Source organism: Lepisosteus platostomus, chromosome 1 (genome assembly GCF_059453375.1).
Source record: "Lepisosteus platostomus isolate fLepPlt1 chromosome 1, fLepPlt1.hap1, whole genome shotgun sequence".
NCBI classification, from domain to species: Eukaryota; Metazoa; Chordata; class Actinopteri; order Semionotiformes; family Lepisosteidae; genus Lepisosteus; species Lepisosteus platostomus.
This window is the reverse complement of record NC_142611.1, coordinates 6,727,600-6,747,326: the sequence shown is the minus strand read 5'-3', so window position 1 is coordinate 6,747,326 and position 19,727 is coordinate 6,727,600. Positions and strand designations below refer to the sequence as shown.

Sequence of the window (19,727 nt, the reverse complement as noted above, 5' to 3'; positions counted from 1 at the left end):
AGTAATATGTGTAATTGCACACAATAAATCGATAGAAAAAGTGTCTTTCCTGAGATTTTTTTTATTTTCACTAGGCTTTCATTAAAACGTAATTCGCGGACAAATGAGACATGTCTTTGCACCAGCCACTCGGCCAGCATGTCGCCAAGTCTTTCTGGACATTGGGTGTTGAGGAGGAATATATCAATATCTCGCACCGCACACTTCACATTCTCCCTCATTTATCTCTCCATCATTCACATGAAACAGGACGGCAGCCCCGCCGCTAAGCCGGCGTCATGTAGGATAACTGTCATGTTTCTCTTTTTCTCCCGGCGCGTTTTTGAGGCTGATTGGGCCTTCGACATGACAATCACCACTACGTCCCGCCTCCCGGGGGAATGACCAGGCCCGGCGATTGGCTGTCCTCGGTCGGCGCCGGGCTCCGATTGGCGGATCACGACGTCAGTGAAGCAGCAGCTTGGTCGAGCCCCCTTCAGTAATCGACAATCTGCCACATTGTAATTGAAAGGAGTACAGTGCGCATCCTGCGATTGTTCGCTATTGCAGCAATCGCCACGGACCGGGAGCACAGTTATCCATACTACTACTAATAATACTATCATCACCCAGGGGTGCGAGGAGGCTGCTTCTCAGAGACCAAGGTAAGGGGGCCGTGTTTCTGCGGAAATGCCAACCTGCAAACCGTGAGCTGGGCGGCGAAGCCTAGATCTTGGAAAAGGGGGCTGAGCGGAGCTTGAGACGACGGCTAGTGTTTTGTATCCCTCTGGTGATCAGACAAGGGGGGGCAAAAAATTGGGATCGATCCCAATTTTGCTGGGGTTTTGTTTACGAAAAATGAGCGATTCGACGTACGCCTCGCAGCCGATGCGTGGAGGAATGGCACATATTGATTCATGTTCGGGCTCCACATCGAGACTGCGTAATGCCGCTTGAGGCGCCACTGAAGTGTTGCGTCAGTTACCTAAACTAAGTCAAGGACGTCTTTGCGCACAGGTCATTCAGAAATCTTGACAAACGTCCCCCCCCCCCAAAAAAAAGAAAAGAAAACGGGAGTCGTAAATGTCTGTTTTCTTAGACCTGGCCTCAGCCCAGAACAGAAATTGGATCAAATTGATTGGACGGAACCAAAGTAGTTCCTCTGACGAAATGGCATTTAGGGTAGGGTGACCATGTTTTGGTTTTCAAAAAAGAGGACGGGGGGATAATCGACACTCGACACATGCCTCCAAAGTAATGAATTTTTATTACTTTTTCTAATTAAAAAAATCAATTTAAACTATCTTTTTTTAATTATTTAACTTCTTAGTAAACTTTTAAACAGTTGCAGGGTTGCTATTTCTTTTCCTTAATGGCAAACAAGAAACAAAAACCAAAAATACAGTATATTATAGCCATTATAGCCCTATTTTAAACTTTTTTTTTTCATTTGAACACAACAAAAGTCTTAACATCAGAGGAAAAAATGAAGACATCACAATTTAGGAAAAGTCTTCATTGGCTGCAAAAAATGATCAATTTTAACGAAACATTTTGAAATATAATGAAACACGTTAAACATTGTTATTTTTCATGGCCATAAAAACACCCCCCCACACACACACACACAAAAGCCCCTTTCAAGCCACCCTGTGTGTAAGTTCAAAACATCTACCGGTACTGCATGGAACGAAGGAAAATATGTAGGCTGTGTTTGTTTACAGTCTGATTAACGAGCAAAACACAATCCCGGACAATTTTTGGAATTGTATAAATCCCGGTCTCAAAAAGTGGACATGTTCGGGATAAAGAGGACGTCTGGTCACCCTTATTTATGGTCAAATAGTGGATGCAACACGGTGCATTATCATCACTAGAAGAACCGACTCGTTTACGTTTAATCGTTCGTGGATTGGATTAGTTTTATTTAAAATATCGAGATTGGGAGGATCTACGTTTTTAATACGTTTAAATGGACCAAACGTCTCAGTTTCCCCCCCCCCCCGAGGTGTAGTTTTGGTTGACATTTTGCCATGGTCGCCGAGTGCTGATAATCTCCGCCCTTCAACAGTTCTCTCAGAAATAATGTTTTTAGTTGATAAATTTATACCGGTGTCGAAACCAATTCAGTGCTCTTTAGGTAATCTGCGGAGCGCTGTGCCTGCTGATTTTCCTTCTAGTTGAGCTCTTAATTACCAGTGCTAATTGATTAATTGATCTGTTTTCTTGTTTAGACTGTTTGCTTGTTTTTTTTCACTCGGCTCAGAGTACAAGGACACGGTTTTCAGTAGCGTCAGCATACAGACCTTAAACTCAGTCCCCCCTGCAGAGACTGAACAGCTGTGAATGTAAAGTGATCAGTTCATGAGAATCTGACCCAAAAGGTTGGTGCTATATCAAACTGTCCCATGATGAGCTTTTTGTTGTGTCTCGCAGAGGTGATAGATACAAAACACACTTCAGATTAAGCACAGAAACTTGGAGACACCAGTTCTCTAGGACCAAGGTTTAAAGTTTCTGTATTTGATGTATGAGATTCAGCCAGTTTGTTCATTTGTACTCAGAGCACGGATTTGCCTGTTTTTAGTTAATGATTATAGAGCATCTATTGTGTTTTCCGAGAGAAAAGGCATTTGAGTTTGCAGTTGAAACAGATTTGGCTGTTTACTGAACCGTCTGTGTTTTATTCGTTCTGCTGCTGTGTTGCTCAAGTAACACAGTGAACGAGTGAAGTTTAGACTTAATCCACAGCGTAGAAACATAGAAACTGATATTCGCTTCACATGTCTAATGTCCTCAAACAGTCCACAAGAAGGGATGATATCCAGCTGGATACTGCTGCACTCCCCTGGAACAAAGCTTTTCGATCTGACTGCTTCCGTAAAAGGCCCAATTGTGCAAATATCTGCAAATACTAAATCACTTTGCATAGAGGCATCAGCCAAATGAATGATAAGCGCAGCATAAACGCAAATAGAGCTCGCTTATCTCATGCCCGTTTTTTGTAGCTTGTTTTACCTTCATAATGCGTCTGTCCCAGGTTCTTGTGTGCAGCCTTTGTTTCTCAAGCTTCTTGTTAAAGAAGGGATAGCTCTAAATGGAATCCCACTCCCATAACATCAGTCTGTAGCCAGGGCGTGACGAAGTCTGGTGTACTCCACGAATATCAAAAATATTTCTAAAACCCCACACAGCATCAGTGGTACAGCAGGTGGCCTTTAAATCTGCTGTGTACAGAAGTCAGTCTGCTGCACCTTTCTCTGCTGTGAAGACAAGCTGCGTTGAAAGTAGAGTTGTCTTCAAGGCCTTGCCGATAAGGGAACCACTCGTATGTACCCCAATATTTACGAGCAGAAGCATGTATATGGTTTTATTCTATGAGAATGGTCAGGTCTCATGATGAGAGTAAAGCTGGGATTTACTCAAACCTACAGTACCTTGCTACAAGGTACCTGTGCCAGGCTAGCAACAACCCTGTGGGCCACAACTACAGATTTAAATCTTTGCAGAAAAGTAAGAATTAGTAACCAAACTGTAAATATAACAGTATATAAACTGTCTGATATTTCTTTTCATAATTGAATGCCTATGAAAGAACTTTCCGGGCTTCTTTTTGTAGAAATATAGATGCCATATGTGAGACCTCAACACAGTTATTCCCTTCCAGTCTGAATCTATTCAGAAACAAGTCTCGGGCATTAAACTTTCTTTGAAGGCAGAATTCCTATACAGGTGTGAGTGATGCACTGTTTTCTTTTCTTTTACCAGTAGACTGTTACGGCCGTTGGGTGTGTTAGTGAACTGTGGGAAATTTGGATGATCTGGCACGTGTGGATGATGAGTGATCTTGCAGCAGATGTGTGTGGCTTTCAACCTTGGGTACATTTCTGCCTTCTTCGGCACGGAAATTGTACCACTTCCCGCTGGGCGAGGTTTCTGTAGGGCTGCAGTCAGGGGTTCGTGTGCTTTTCCTGCCAGCCCCCGCCTTCACGGCAGTAGTACGCCGTCGCGGAGGAGCGGTCTTTGATTGTATATAAACAAACGAATCACGTGGGCCTTTAAACCAGTGTGATTCCTTAGAGTCGTCTGTCTTTCCTGGGAGATTACAGCCTGCGCTGGCGTTTTTCCCAGTGATTCAGCCGGTGTGCCTGATGGAAAATTCCAGCTGGTGTACGGCCTGCCGGGGGATTTTGATCAATTTTTCATTTAGACCAGCGAATCGTGGCCAGTGAGCATAACTGTCCCCCTTTTGCCTCTCCCTTTTCTCCCCTTTCTTTCAGTGCGCCCTTGAAAGCGTCGCAGGAAGCGCGAGACCCGTGGGAGAGCAGAATCGCGGTTTCGCCTTCCGTTCTGTCCTGCGCGGAGCCGAGTGATGTCAGTAGGCGCACTGATCAATCTGCTCAGGCCCGGCGGATTGCAAGTGCGGAGCCGGGCGCTGTTGACGACGTCCAGGCGCCTGCAGGAGGACAGGCATCCCTTCCACTGCGTTTCCCCCGCCAGGCTCAGCAATTCCAGGTTCGACCCGGATGGCAGCGGCCGCCCCACCACCTGGGATGCCTTCGGGATCTGGGATAACCGGATCGACGAGCCCATCCTGATGCCCTCCAGCATCAAATACGGCAAGCCCATCCCCAAAGTGAGCGTGTCCAAGGTGGGCTGTGCCTCGCAGATTGGCAAGCGCAGGGAGAATGAGGACCGCTTCCAGGTGTCGCAGATGACCGAGAACGTTCTCTATTTCGCAGTGTATGATGGGCATGGGGGGCCAGTGGCTGCCGACTTCTGCAACAAGTTCATGGAGAAATACATCCAGTAGGTCTCCTACGCTGACGCGCCTTCTTGATTGTTTTTTTTTGTCCCCTCCTTCATTTAAATTTGGTGTCCTCGTACGTTTCCTCTTCAACGTGAATCAGCAGGAGCAGATGTGTCGCTGATTGCTGTTCTAGTCCTCCCCGTCGCGTGAAACCTGAGCTTTGTTAGTGGGCCTGAAGGAAGGTTTCTGAGAGATGGTTAAAAGAGGAAAAGCAATACAGTGTAGGTCGCACCACTTTTTCCTATAATGAGCATCAGAGTCAAAGTGAAGCCCAGTTCCAGGCAGCTGTCTTGTTTGGAATTTGTCTTGCAGTATGTGTGTTACTATTCTACACAGACACAGTGTGTGTGAGAGTGTGGTACTGCTCCTCACAGACACAGTGTGTGTGAGAGTGGTACTGCTCCTCACAGACACAATGTGTGTGAGTTTTGTCTTGCTTGTATTGCTCTTACATGCAGTATTTTACTGTGTTCTCATCCCACTGGTGTAGGTGTAGGTGGTGTACTCCCATAGAGTTGTGCGATGCGCTTGGACAGTTTCATTTCTGACTGGTAGAAAAGATTAGTTCAGTCTTAGGGCACATGACCATTCCAGCTGAGATTTTAGACATTTTTCTTAACCAGTACTTATATATATATATTCCAAGATAATCTAGAAAGACAGGGCAATGCAAAACATTGTAGAAGAGATTTAAGATGTGTGTGGCTCAGGCTAGGGCTCAGAGATCGGTGAACGGATTCACCCCATGCTTGTGGAGGCTGTGTGAGAGGAATGGAACAGTATTCTACAAGAAAGGGCAACCTGCTGCCAGAAGCATTCACTGCAGATGCACAGTTTGTATTACTTGCAACAGTGTGCATATAGACTCCTATCCTGTCATTTCCACAGAAAGACTCCTGGCTGATAATAAATATTAAACAGACCAACGAATTAACCTGTGGCACGCCTGTTCAATAAAATGTCAATGCAGTGCAATGTTTTTGCCATTTTCTTCATAGTAACTATGTGAATTTGCTGCAGTTATAAGTGATGTTTCTTTCGAAGTTCAGTATATAATGAATTTCCATCCTTTGTTCTTATTTTCCATACTCTCCATGTTGTACGTCTATTCCATTAATAGCCGTAGAAACTGGAGTATGCCATTAACATAGTCAGCACTTCTATACAGTATGTTGGAAATAAACAGGAAAATGTCTGATATAGAAATACACGGTTCTCTATTTTACAGCCTTCTGGGCTGGCTCAGAATGTGAATCTTGGTGTGATGGATACGCCTGGAATAAAAACTGCTCCTCGCACATTTGTTGGGATATTTTATTTACTTGTGCGTGAACCTTTGCCATTTTAGAGATCTGGTAGCAGAAGAGGAGAATCTGGAGGTGGTTTTGGCTAAAGCATTCCTGGAAATTGATAAAGCCCTGGCAAGACACGTGCACCTCTCTGCTGATGGTATGTATGAAGAAAAGCATCTTGCTACTGTGACGAATGAGTTGGTAAACCCACAGTTAGGAAAGAAATGTTGTGTCTTATAGTTTGGTGGTTTATATACACATGCAGTAATCTGATATATGAATGAGAATTTATCTGGTAGTTTGCAAGGGGTTTTCTGGCTGCTGTGAACTAAAGGCTCTATGTAGCCTTTAAAACCTGATTCAGGCCACCGTCATTTCATTCAACAGTTTACATTGCTGTAAAAATATCCTCTTTAGTAGTTTACAAAAATAATGTTCTAACAAATCTTAAACTGCCGATGTCATACAGCAAAGCAAACTTGTTTTCACAGTCTGCAGTACGAGCAGACATTGCCAGTACAACTGTGTTGCGCTATACTGTGTACAGTAAATTAAATTTTGTCTGCCTGTCACGGGAGACATTCCTGTAAATTTTGAAGGGGAGGGTAGATGATTAAGCCAATAAAAAAGAATACCTTTTTTACCTACTTTACGTTTATATCAAAGATAAAAAACTGATGTTTCAGTCATTAGCAAAGGTTCCCTCGGAATATAGAAAGCTATTCCAGCTAAAATGTCAAAATTGTTTTTCTGTAGGGATTTTCAGTAAAAGTTTTAAATTTAATCATGGCATTAAAAACAGCGTATTCGTAAAGAATTGCATCTGTTTTAAAGAAAGAAGGATACTGTGTTTTTTATTATCCTGCCACAGTGTAGCACTGTGTAGCTATGGGATACAGGGTTACTCAGTGTCATGCAGTAGAAGAGCACTGTGCTGGAATGCTCTTGCAATGCTTTTTGTGCTTAACAACTGGTTGAGAATGTTCCTTTGTCTAACCTTGCAATCTCTGTGATTTGATTTTAATTAGAAGCGTTTATGTTTACACTTAAAGCTGATTCTTTCGAACTGCAGAGTTAATATCTCTTATGACTCTTAACACATGATAGGAATGAATGTGCTACTACAGTTTACATATGGAAATATCATGACACTACAGTACACAGAGATTTCTTATATTGGGGATATCTGTGACATTTCTGTACCCACTTTCTTTTTTCTGTTCAGTTTGTACATTGAAGCCACATTGACTCAATTATCCTGACATACTGTACATTTCACAGATACTACAGTATGTCTGCATTGAACTGTACATAAAGATCAAGCACCATTTTGTCTACTATATATAGTTTATGAAAGATACATGGTATTTAATTTTTGCTTGTTTTTATATGGATATGTTCATAATAACTTTCTAAAGCTTAAAATGAAGCACAATGCACTAGTTTCAGACAGTCCATATTTCTAAAATACTATTTTGTGGCTGATAAAAGACAAATACATCATTTATTTACGTAGTGTGTTAACTGAATTGTTGTTGTTATTATTTCATTGCTGTTTTATTCTCATGTCACTACTGACACAACACTGTACCCTAAATTCACTCCCTCTGGCTTTGCAACAAAACAGACTAAAGTGATCTATACTGGTGTTGCTCCTAATGATCTAATAAGCAGCAGCAGGCAGAGAATGGCTAATGCAAGGGTTGCCAACTAAGGGGTACCAGTCCTGAGAATGTCCTTGTGTGGCGTGATGGACTGTTAGGCACTCGTAGCTCTCTGAAACTTTAACAGATGGGATTGTGTCTTGTGCGTTTCCCAGAAACATCAAAGCCCAATTTTGATCATGTTTATTGTTACTTGGTCAGCAGTGTTAAGTGCACTCCATTTCTGATTTGCATGGTTGTGGAGAAACAATACGGCCAACAGCCACAATTTCTTCCCCCTAATGCAATTTTCTGAGTTACAATACAATAAGTAGCTTCGTGCTGCTTTTAGGAGGTCTCATGAGTCTCCAGTCTTATTATAAAGAGCGCTGGGTAGACCTTACTTGATTTTTAGATTAAATTATTTAAAATAATATACTCCTTCTTAAATTGGAGCCAGCCTCTAAAGTTGTAAATGTTTTCCATGGAGACTGGATTTAGGACAGGGAATTAGACTCTCACTAGAAATCCTGTAAACAATACTTCCACCTTGGAAAGCCTGTTACGAACCTCTACTGCACATCCGCCCTCAGGAGAGTGCTACTGCAGGCAGCAGATGGGAAATCGATCTTCCTCCGCACTCCGGAGAAGTTCTGGGGGGGGGGTGGCAACCCTAGTAGTCCTTCTTTGGCAGCTCTTACTACCCCTGTGTTAAAGATGTTTTTTAAAAATCTTATTTTACTAATTTGTCTAAAATGTTTGGCCGGAATCGGCGCGTGAAATTTCCTATTTGCCTCTGTGTGCGTGTTATTTGTAGCAGAGCTGCTGACCAGCTTACAGTCTCTAGAGTTGGAGGCCACGGACACTTTTTTGGTGGGCTTCAGTGGGAGGAGAACTGCTTTATTTTGTCCCAGGTGAAGGAGTCCAGCGGTTCCTAACCTGGACTACTGGAAGGTTCCTCATCTTTTCTCTCTCTCACACTGTAGTTGAGATGACACATGCAGTAGTAAATGCCCAGTGAGTGTTAAGATCTTTCTTAAACAACAAAAAAAAAGCCATTAGCTTTCTAATACCAACTGTCAAGCAAATGATAAGTTTGATAAAAGTACAGTAATTGTCTTTTTATTTTCTTTTAAATTATGCAGAATCCTACTTTTAATCTGACTTGGCACTGTAGTTGTACTGCGACTCTTGTTGTCATAGAAACTGCCACTCTGCTGTGTTCATGCACGGAGAGTTCTGATTGGCAGCTGCTGCAGTGACTATCTCCTCAGAGGAAGTGAAGGCATTTCCAATGGCTTCGAAATCCACGACTCCCCCATACCTGTAATTCAGCCTTGACACCGTATTTTGTCTTCAGTTTCCCTGGTGTTTTGTTGAGAATGTTTGTGTGCCAGATCCCCTTGACAACTCTGTCGTCTCCATGTAAAGATTATGGAGCTGTCTTGGAAACAACTGAAAGGCAGTAGAACACTTATCATTTGATCACGTCAGCACTTATCATCATCAATTCAACTTGATGACTAGATTCACACAGCTTAGAGCAGGCCCTTGGCATACATCTGGAGACATATTGTTCACACAAGGAAGACGGCACAATAAATTTAATCCAAACATTTCTCATGTCTGTCCGCAATATTCTATACAATTGCCCAACAGGCCTGTGTGCTTACAATATGCTTTATACTTGGTGCATAATTTACCTCAACACTAGAACATTATATTATCCCCTTTGAACTAATCATTATAAGACAGCATAATGTAAAATAAAGTGGAAGGTATAATGATAATACCATAATACCTAAGGTTCTTGGAAAACTGAAAAAAACTGTTCTTAGTTGCTGTCCAAGGGGTGTGCTATGAGTCATTGTATTCTCCAGTATTGTACATCTATCCATCCAGTCTTGACACCCTGTGAGCTACAATATTGTCAGCTTCCATTCGCCTGCTCCACCCCACCTTTGGACCACAACTTTTGGAATTAGTCTGTCCTGCTGCATAAATGTAACTACAGTACATGTTACCGCTGTTTTGTCTGCAGTGAGACATAAACTGGCTTATTTTTATAAGGAGACATGAACTCCTTCCAAACTGGCACTGGCAGTTTCTATGACACTAGTAGAAGAGTGACAGTTTAGATGAGAAGTTGGATAATTACGATGTCTTGCAAGAGACCTGTTGCCCTGGCTGACATTTCTCCTTCTGCTCCCTCTCTTCCCTTAGGTCTACTAAGCAAGAGTGGGCAGTTTTATTGCTGATGTTAATGCTGTGAAGTGACAACGAACAAAATGGATAATAATGTTGATCTAAGAAGGAAGGCTCATGTTTCAGTTTTGGCCTGCTTCACTGAGAAAATTAGCTTGATAGTTTCTAGTAGTACCTTATAAAAAGGGCTTGCCAGAAAAAAAAAAGTGGTCAGCAGTTTTTGTGGCAGCCTAACTAGATTCAAGACAAACTGGTAATCCAGCACAGCATGGTGTGGACATCCGACCTTTCTTTAAACCTTTAACAGTATCGGTAATCAGAAACAAATTATAAATTATTTAATGGTAGGGCATATTGTAAAATACTTCAGTATCACTTTTTCACCATGAACAACATCTATTATACATAATGTAGCGAACTCTTGTCTGAGGCTTGATTGCCACTGATGTGATTTAAGATACTCATCAGTTTTATTGGGTAGCTGCTAAATTCCTGTTTTAAGGAAATTCTCCTCCTCTTCCTTTCTTACTCAGTCTGATGCTGTGCATTTTTCCTTTGATGGGGTTATCTACGTTAAGACTCACTGTATGTGCTGAAGGAAGTAAGACATTTTGTATAGGTGTTAGGTTACTTTTTAGGGGTTCTAAAATATTTTTATAGCCCTCCAAATCTGCACAGCTCTTTAATATCCAGGTCACGACAGGCAGTGTTCATTCTAGGTTTTCACAAGGATAATAAATCCCTTGTAATCTTAATAAGGAGTAAATGTGTCTTTGCTTTGTGTCCATTATAAAGCTGTTACCCTCACGCTGGTGGGTAATATTCTTATTTTAATCAGTCATTGATTTTTTCAATGTGGCCTAACTAGAGCATTCAGCTACATTAATGTTATAGGTATGGTGCAGTACCATATTTCTTAGTTAAATGGGCCAATTAACATCCTGCAGTAAAAACGCCTGCTCTTAACTAACTTATACAGTTATATCTTTGCTTTCTTTTTCTAAAATTCAACACCTTAGTGATTTTGTTTTCTTAACATAGTGTAACCCACATTTTTCTCACCATCCTTCCACCTGTTTTACATCAGGGTTTAAAGATGCTACCTTTCCACTTAATTACTTAATTCAGTAGTGTGGCGAGTTCACAATATTGGAAAGCAGATAAATCTTTTGAAAAGTAGTACGTTCTAATGAAAGGGTTAAAAATAGAGGACAATTCAACTTCAACTGTTGTTTGCCATCACTGTGCATTAATTTGCTGTGATGGGTCTGAAGGACTGAGTTATTAATTTGATCAATAAGTGGCAGTATTCTTTCCCATATAACACCCCAGCCGTCCCACAATTGTTTTAATACCTAACACTAGTACATTTATCAAAGAAAAGCTGATTTGTCAGTCTGATTATCTAATTGAATTACCTTTTCAATAATACTCTCGGAAACCAAGGCAGGAAAGTCCACACTAGGTTCTGCACTGCACTAGGCCTGAGTGCCTGTAATTTCCGGGCCCACTTATTTAGTTTAAAGCGCAGAACTGGAGATGAACTCTTTGGGAGGAAGAGATGCGAAAAGATCAATCAGCTCACGATGGCTCCTTGTTGTAACACGGCTGCACCTGTCCCAAACCCTGGTGTAAACGTTTCCTTTCAAACCTCGAGGTAGTGTGCATGCATTCTTTGCCTCTTGAATTAAGAGCTCCTCTGAATCTACTTTTAATCTGTTAACACTCCCTCGACCCCCGCCCCTCCTCCCCCAGCCCTCGTTTTGTTTGGTCTTGTTTTTGGTTGTGTTGTTTCTTGGCGCGGCTCTGACAGAGCAGGCACGCCCTGGCTGTTTGAGGCTGTGCTGTTGCGCCCCTGCTGGAGCGCGGGCAAGCCCCCCACGCCCCCGCTGACCGGCCTGCGTCTCTGCCTCCAGCCTCCCTGCTGAGCGCTGGCACCACAGCCACCGTGGCCCTGCTGCGAGACGGGATCGAGCTGGTGGTGGCCAGCGTGGGGGACAGCCGCGCCCTGCTGTGCCGCAAGGGGAAGGCCTACAAGCTGACGGTGGACCACACTCCGGAGAGGAAGGACGAGAAGGACAGGTCAGGGGGGGGGGCGGGCGGGCGTCGCGCCTTGGAATTCGTTCACGGCCGACCCGCAGGGGCTGTGGGGCCTTCGCTGCCTCAGCGATTTAAAGCCTGTGTTTGTATCCAGCTCTGCCAGGGGATGTGGGGAGTTAGGGCACAAAATCGGGGCCGAAGGCACGGGCACAGCAGGATGCCCGCTGGAGCAAAAGGGTGCTTGGGAAGCTGAAGGCAGGAGAAATAATTAACCCAAATCAAAATGAACTGCACAGCCTCTAGAACCGCCTCTTGGGAGGCAGATCTACGCTGCCTTGCGTGTATTCAGGCCCTGAGTGGCTTTTTTTCACATCCTGCTGCTTTAGAGCTTGCAGCAGTGATGCTTTGAAATTGCAGTCAATATTTTTTATACTCCCAGCCGATTATACATATTCAAAATTTAAAAAAAAAGTATGAAGCCACTATATCATTAATGTGGAACAATCACAACCGCATTGTATTCAAATCCTCTGCGGTGGCAAACCTAAATTTATCTTAAAAATGTACCTTAATGAGCTGCACAATAGCTGAGTGGCCTCTCTCCGTGTGCAATAGTAATGATTCACATGATTTAGCAATAAATACACCTGTCCCTGTAGAATGCAGCATTTCGATGACATGTTTCTTGCAATTACAGCAGCAGTGTTCTTTTTCAAGTTTCCTAACTGAAAAGACATTACACTCAAATAACATATTTCCTGAGGTATACAATGGCCTTTTTACAGTAACACCCATTTTTTTATCTATATCTCTCATTTGCAGTTGTCTTTCTGGGAGACACTGCGCTCTAGATCAGCTTTATATGAGTAAGCAAATGTTGTCTGAGTACAGATAAGTTTACAGTGCACATTAACGCAGTTCTCACAATTTTAGCCCTTGAGTGGTTTAACCCAAACGCTTTAGTCCTCTCTGAATGTATGTAACACATTTGCGCTTGCATAGTCTCATGCTTTTTGAGTTTTTGAGTCTTACAATTTGTAAGAACAGTGACAGAGACTTTGTCTCTGATTCTCTTCTGAGATGTTAGACTATTTTGCTGTTCTTTGTTGTAAAAATACATGCCCCCATTTCTAAAGCTGCACGCTAAGTTTCCTGGAATATTCCCCAAAAAAGGCAGTGTCACTGGTAAATTAAACTGAAAGATCTAAGCAAATTCTGACCATCTTCATATTATTTTAGTATTATGAGACAAAGAAAAGTTGTGAACGTAATGGGGCAATTTTGGAAATGAGAGTTGGAATCTGGAAAGGATGGGTTCAGTTCAGTTTGTCAAATGCACAAAGTGCGATGAGATGCTTACTTGCAAGCATGCTCCAATACAAAGACGTCAAGGAAACACCAAAACGTAAACACAGAACAGAACAGCCGCCGCAACAACAATAAAGTTAAATAACATACAACTTAAACACAAGTCAGCACGAACTGTGCAAAAAAAAATCAACCCATCAGCATGGGTCAGTGTTTGAGGCAGAGTTTACTGATCTGGCAGCCTGCAGTTTTTCTAATGTGTGTCGTTGTATTCTGTTATTTAGGATAAAAAAGAGTGGTGGCTTTGTGGCCTGGAACAGCCTTGGGCAGCCTCACGTCAATGGCAGGCTGGCCATGACCCGAAGCATTGGGGACTTTGACTTGAAGCGTATAGGAGTGATCGCGGAGCCTGAGACCAAGAGGATTACGGTGAGTCTTCCGTGTGCTTGGTGGGGAGTATGTTTTCTCTGCTGGGGTTTCTCCTGATATTTAGGCAGCTTTAGACAGCTCACATTCTTGCGGCGAAGGTCACGCTAACGCTGGTGGTTCCAGTCTTATCGCTGGCCGTCACGGCCCAGAAGAACTCAGATTCGTGTTTCACCTTGGAGTTTTATTTTTTCGACTTGGTAGTATATTAATAATTGCATACTGTACATACAGACGGGTCTCACTTTGTCCACATCTAAAACCCAGCACCCAGCTTGGGTGACAGGTGGCAGCCATTATCTGCCAGCAGCCCCAGTACACAGCAGAACAGGTGGCTCAAGTGAGAAACTGCTTCAGCGGCTCAGCTAAGGAGGAACTTTAGGCAGGCAAGATTGTGTGAGATCAGAATGGGAAATTTAGCCAGGACAACAAGCAATCAAGACCTTGATTTGGCACCTCCTACAGCACAGTGCCTTTTCACCATACTTGGGCATTGGTTTGGAAACACTGATTCTTCGGGAGCAGTGCCAGCTATACAGCATCAAGCTGACTTTCCTCTAGAGATCTCCCATCCCAGTACTCGCTGAGCTCAGCCTTGTTTCTGAGATCTGACAAGATCAGGCTCCAAGTTGGAAATGCTGCTGTCACTCCTGAGTTTAATATTTATCAACTTTTTTTGATGGTTGATAGTTATTTCAACGTTCGATGCATAGTGTATGTTGCCGTTACAAGAAAGGAGAAAAACAAACTGAATTGTGAGTGTGAGATTGTATTATTTTTCCATGGTGGCTTAAGGATAACTAAAGTAGGACATGATTTTTAAATCTCTTCAGCTGCATCATGCTCACGACTCCTTCCTGGCACTGACCACAGACGGGATCAACTTCATCATGAACAGCCAGGAGATCTGCGATGTCATCAATCAGTGCCATGACCCCACAGAAGCCGCTCAGGTTATCTCTGAACAGGTGAGAGTGAGTAAGCCCAGGTTCCAAGACAGCTGTTCCGCACGACTTGTCCTTTACTTCAAAATTCATGTTTCAGTTCAGTAATCTTTCTGGTGCACACACTTTAAGGATGGAATTAGCACTTTGGTAATCAGCTTTACAACTGCATGAGAAGATCAAGAACTATATACTATATACTGTACTATATACTATATACACTGTCCACTACACTGTTCATTGTCAAGCTGCATGCTATTTGGCAAGCCAACCTGTGCCTTACAAGAATCTTAGCACTGACTGGAGAAGTGTTCTGTCTCTCACTGACAGTACTGCAAGCGCCAACAGGCAGCTGGCCAACTATCCCAGGGTGCACTGCTGTACAGCAAGCTTTTGTTAGCCGGGCCATCGCAAGCTTCTCTGCCCCATTGAGTGAGACGCAAGAGGCTTAGTCAGTTGTGAGCTGCTCAGCTAATGACGGAGCTCACGCCAAAACCAGTCAAGTCTAGACTGTGGGGCTTACAGTCAATGCCACCTTTAATGATTAAGCCATTTGTACACGACCTTTGCACATGATAGATGTATTGATGTATACTCGGCATTTAATGTGACTGACAACTTGAACCTCATGTCATGTCATGTCACGTAACGATATAACCTGATCGATGTTATTGGCTGTTGTATCTGATGTAATAGTTAAGGGGAGGGGAAGTAACCCCTGAAATTCAAGGCCCAAGTTCTTGCCAGGCTCTGGTTATGTCTGTTCCCTCTCCCAGGCCCTCCAGTATGGCTCGGAAGACAACAGCACCATAATCGTCGTGCCGTTCGGCGCGTGGGGGAAGCAGAAGGGCTCGGACGTCAGCTTCTCCTTCAGCCGGAGCTTCGTCTCCAGTGGAAGATGGGCCTGAAGTCCCGGGTGACACACAACCTTCGTGCAATATAATCTGTATGCAGCGCACTACGCAAGCGGAGCACTGACAAGGAACAATTGTTAAGACTGAGGAAGCACTGTTTGTGAGCTATAAGAAATATGCCTGCAGTAATGAGCCAGCAGAGCAGGGAAGTGTACGCTAAAGGGATGGTGTACGCTAAACTTTTGGTAAAAAGGGAGATTACTTTATAATAACAAGGTTTGAATACCCATTTTTTTTTTCTCAAACTGGGAGTCCTGAACGTTATCGCTTCCTTGGATCGTGAGATTCAGACAGAAGAATTTTAAACATGATGCAATTATATTTTCCTCCTTAAAATGAAAAACTGTTTATTTACCTCGAACACGGCAATTTCAGGGCTTTTGTAGCAGCAGCACCACTAACCTGTCAGACCACATGCCGGTGGTGGGTTTTACCCAGAAGCACTTTTCCACAAGTATGACTGAAGTGCGAGAGATTTGTTATTTGTTGGGAAAGGCTGGAGACTGATCTCTCAAATGAATGTGCTATTACCTCAGTGGCAGTAAATGCTGGTCTTGCATTTGGGAAAATACCATGCACCTGATACAATCTTGAGGGTAGGAGATTAAAAATAGAAAGAAAAGCTCTCTCCCATGTTTTACTGAATTTTTGCTTCCCCCTTTTCACTTCATTAACTGTACTCCACAATAGTAAACTGAAGATTGCTTTGAGTAGTGCACCACATCATCAAATTGATCAGTTGGAAGCCTTTTTATCTGGGGGTTTAGTACTTCAATAACTTGCCTCTCTACTCCCTTCTGTGGTGATACATATAAAACAGTCGCCACAAAATGCTAAAAACTGGTCATTGGGTTCAGAAACCTTAAGAATATTTTAGTAAAAAGGTGGGTCTTTTGCAGTTTTATGCTGAATGCATTCCAAGAAAAACAGACTTCTTATGGAAACGCACAAAAATGAAGAAGCACAGTCTACACAGACTTAGGATCAATTAGAACGGTATGGAGAAGGTGTGATACAGTGGAAATACACAGTGGGTTTGTAATGAGAGCTTTTTAAAAAGTATGAATATGTACATAGGAATTTTTATTCTGGGCAGTCATTTACATAAAGTAATTGCACAGTCCTAATTGTCCAAAGTGCTTTGCATATAGATCTGTGATATTTATATAGTATGTACTGTATATATTAATATTTATATATTTTATTTTGTCACTAGCCAAAATGCTGCTGTTTTAGTACAGTATTTTTGTATGTATGAAAGTAACTTCCATTTTAAGTTGCAAGAAACAAAAAAGAGCTGGATACCATATTGCTAATGTACAGTAAGCTTGCTGTGTGGAAATAGCATCCTCAACATTTACTTTTTCCTCTGTGCTGTGCTTCACAGAGGCTTTGTATATCCTACATACACACAAGTCTGGCTTTTACAGATGTGAAAGCATGAGCAAAAGCATTTCATCAATAGCCATGTGTGTTTGAGTGTAGTATGTCTCATAGGATGAACTGTAGTCGACCTTTTCTTCACCCATTGAAATAATCCTGTACATCATACTTCATGGGATTTAGGGCTACATCCCATACCACCTATCTTCATTGTGAAGCTTAACATTTCTCCACTTGTCAAGGGTGTGCGTGCTGAGGCTAATTTTCTTTTCACTGAGATGTCACCAAGAGTGCTTAATTTGCTTGCTTGTGTAACAGGCCTTGTCAGCATTTATTTTATTATTTTTTGTCCTGTTAATGTGAATTCCTCTATTCCAGTCTGCTAACTAACAAGGAGGTGTGGTACAATGGCCTCTTGTTTAGAATCATTATTATAGTTCTTATGTTCTTTGTTGTGTTTTGAATTAGTGTTCGAAAAACCTTACTGCACATAAAGTGATAATTAGTCTTTAATACTCTTTAGAAGTGCCGTAGTTATTTTGCACGTTTGTCCACCCAATACTTATTTAAATGTGCTTCCACTGACAGCACATATCAGCACAGCTGTGGTGAATGTCTTGGGCAATTTTCTTTGCTTTTACATTGACTTGTGAGAAGAGGGGACACAAAAGATAGAAGCAGGCACCTGAAGTGTTCCCTCACGATGTACTGTTCTAGAATCAGCAGGTGGTTCTTCCAGATTTGTGTTCCAATTGACGTGACTGACTTTGAGGATTAACCTCATCTCAGAGTTGTCAGTGTCAGGTACTGTAAATGGCCCTTCTTATCCAAGATGTATATGTTTTCGGAGCTATACTAGTATCAAACGACCATAAAATCCCTGTCCTAATCTAATATGCTTTATTTAAATATACAATTCTGCACATCTGAAAGAATGAAGTTTAAGACACCAGTGTGCTCTGGAATCTTCTCTCTCTGAGAGAATATATTTTGTTAGGGAAAACGTTGCACATCGGCAACAGAAAAAGTGAAATACAATCCAAAATCATATTTTTTGGAAAGTATTGATAAACCAGTTCAACTAACCTATGTATACCATTTGTAGTAACTGGGGAAAGTGTTTTCCCATTTTTTTTTCTCTTTCAGACAGTACTACTGAAAAATTAAATCAACAGTAACATACTTTAATATAAAAATATTTTTATTATTCATTTTCTCAACCAACATATAGGATGTATAGTACTAGTCAAGAGTCTCTTGTGCCTTTCCATGTGCCCTGACATAACACACTTTTATTCTCTTCTGTCCCCTTTTCAATGTGCTGTAATGTGTTCTGTTGTTTTGTTACGCCTGTGGAAGGATTGTAGCAGTTTGCACCTATTTTCTAATTGTGAAGATCAATGACGCCGATTGTTGTGACTCACTAAGAAATTCTCTTCTTCAGGAGAATTGTGTGTATAAAGTATATCAATTGATACTTTGGAAGTTGTCTGTTTGATTTAGTATTTCTCTTAATAAACTATTCTTAAAATACATTGATTGTGATCAATTTTATTGAAAAGGTCTATAACGTGTATCATTTTTTTTACCAGACATTTTATTTCCAGAGTTTCATTTTGTGGACATTAAGCTCCTTTACAGTTTTTTTTCCTCTGTAAAAACTGTAAGGTAGTCTTGGTGGTCTTCATCACACAAAGAGACATATGCAAACTAAATGTTGTCCATTCAAAGAAAGCATTGGAATGCAACTCAGTTAAGATGGAGAAGGATCCGTAAGAAATAGAACTATGAGAAAAATGACAGGGATCATAGAGAAAATAACATAGTAATGCTGCAAAATGAAAATATTGTGAAATAATATATGAGGAAAAGAAAAGGTCGCTGAGGGAAATAGCTGAAAGATAAATATAATATAGATATCATTATTATAAGTAAATAGATTTTGACATCTGGATAGCAGTGTGATCAGGCGGAGGTGTTCATTGCAATCAAACATTCTGCCACTAGATGGAGCCATAGAGTTAGTCTGCCGGTTTACAGGCGTAAAATATGCTAATTTGCTTTTTTTCCCCACAAAAACAAGAGACTTCTTTAGAATTTAGACTTCTATAGATTTTGGACTCGTCTAAGTAATTGTGTGCACCTCATTTAGGCTTGCACCACCGTGCCACCCAAAATCATCATCACAGTATGTGATGAGGTGAAGAAGAAGCAGGATTTCTAGGTTGAAGTTGAAGAAGTGGGTCTAGTGACGGCACGTTTGGGCACTGGGTCCCCTGCAGGGCTGTAATAGGGAAGAATAAGAGCAGAAGCAGGTGAGCGGGTTCAGGGGACCTCCCCGAGGACGAGACAGGAGCATGAAGTGGAGAAGCCTTGCGTGGGAGCAGCAGGGCGATAGTGATACCGTAAAAGTGAGTCACGGAGCTTTGGATAAGCAGGGGAAGGGAGGTCACCGTTACTAAGAGACGAGGCAGGGGAGGGCAGCAGAAAAACAAACACTTCAGACAGGGACCGAGCGTAGTGGTTTACAAGATGGCAGGACAGTTCCATGTCTTGCACGTCCTGTAAATAATAAGACAGTGTGAGTGTGTGTCAGAGGAGAGATGAGCTAAGAGGTGTTATTTTAAGACCAGCTTTAATTGGTCGTCTTCCTGTGACGGAATTAGAGGGGCAGCAGCTGTGATAAACGAAGGCTATTTTGTCAACATCTCTCCTAAATACTTGATAATGCAGCAACGTTTCTATAGACTACTGGTTCCCAATCCTGCTCCAGGTGACCCACA

General features: G+C 42.1%; 1 protein-coding gene across 2 annotated transcripts; it reads left to right on the top strand.

Moving 5' to 3' along the window:
• The first annotated feature begins 460 nt into the window (after positions 1 to 460).
• ppm1kb (protein phosphatase, Mg2+/Mn2+ dependent 1Kb) lies at positions 461 to 18,477 on the top strand. Of its 2 annotated transcripts, none has more exons than XM_088603182.1 (7): positions 461 to 644; positions 4,260 to 4,788; positions 6,138 to 6,238; positions 8,639 to 8,741; positions 11,846 to 12,011; positions 13,562 to 13,706; positions 14,537 to 14,671. In XM_088603182.1, the coding sequence occupies exons 2-6, from the start codon at positions 4,352 to 4,354 to the stop codon at positions 13,655 to 13,657; spliced, it is 903 nt and encodes a 300-aa protein (XP_088459308.1). In that variant the 5' UTR covers positions 461 to 644; positions 4,260 to 4,351; the 3' UTR covers positions 13,658 to 13,706; positions 14,537 to 14,671. The 2 variants fall into 2 exon arrangements, with proteins under 2 accessions (XP_088459308.1, XP_088459233.1); XM_088603107.1 differs by lacking the exon at positions 8,639 to 8,741 and adding an exon at positions 15,424 to 18,477 and having other exon boundaries at positions 467 to 644.
• The last annotated feature ends 1,250 nt before the right edge of the window (positions 18,478 to 19,727 follow it).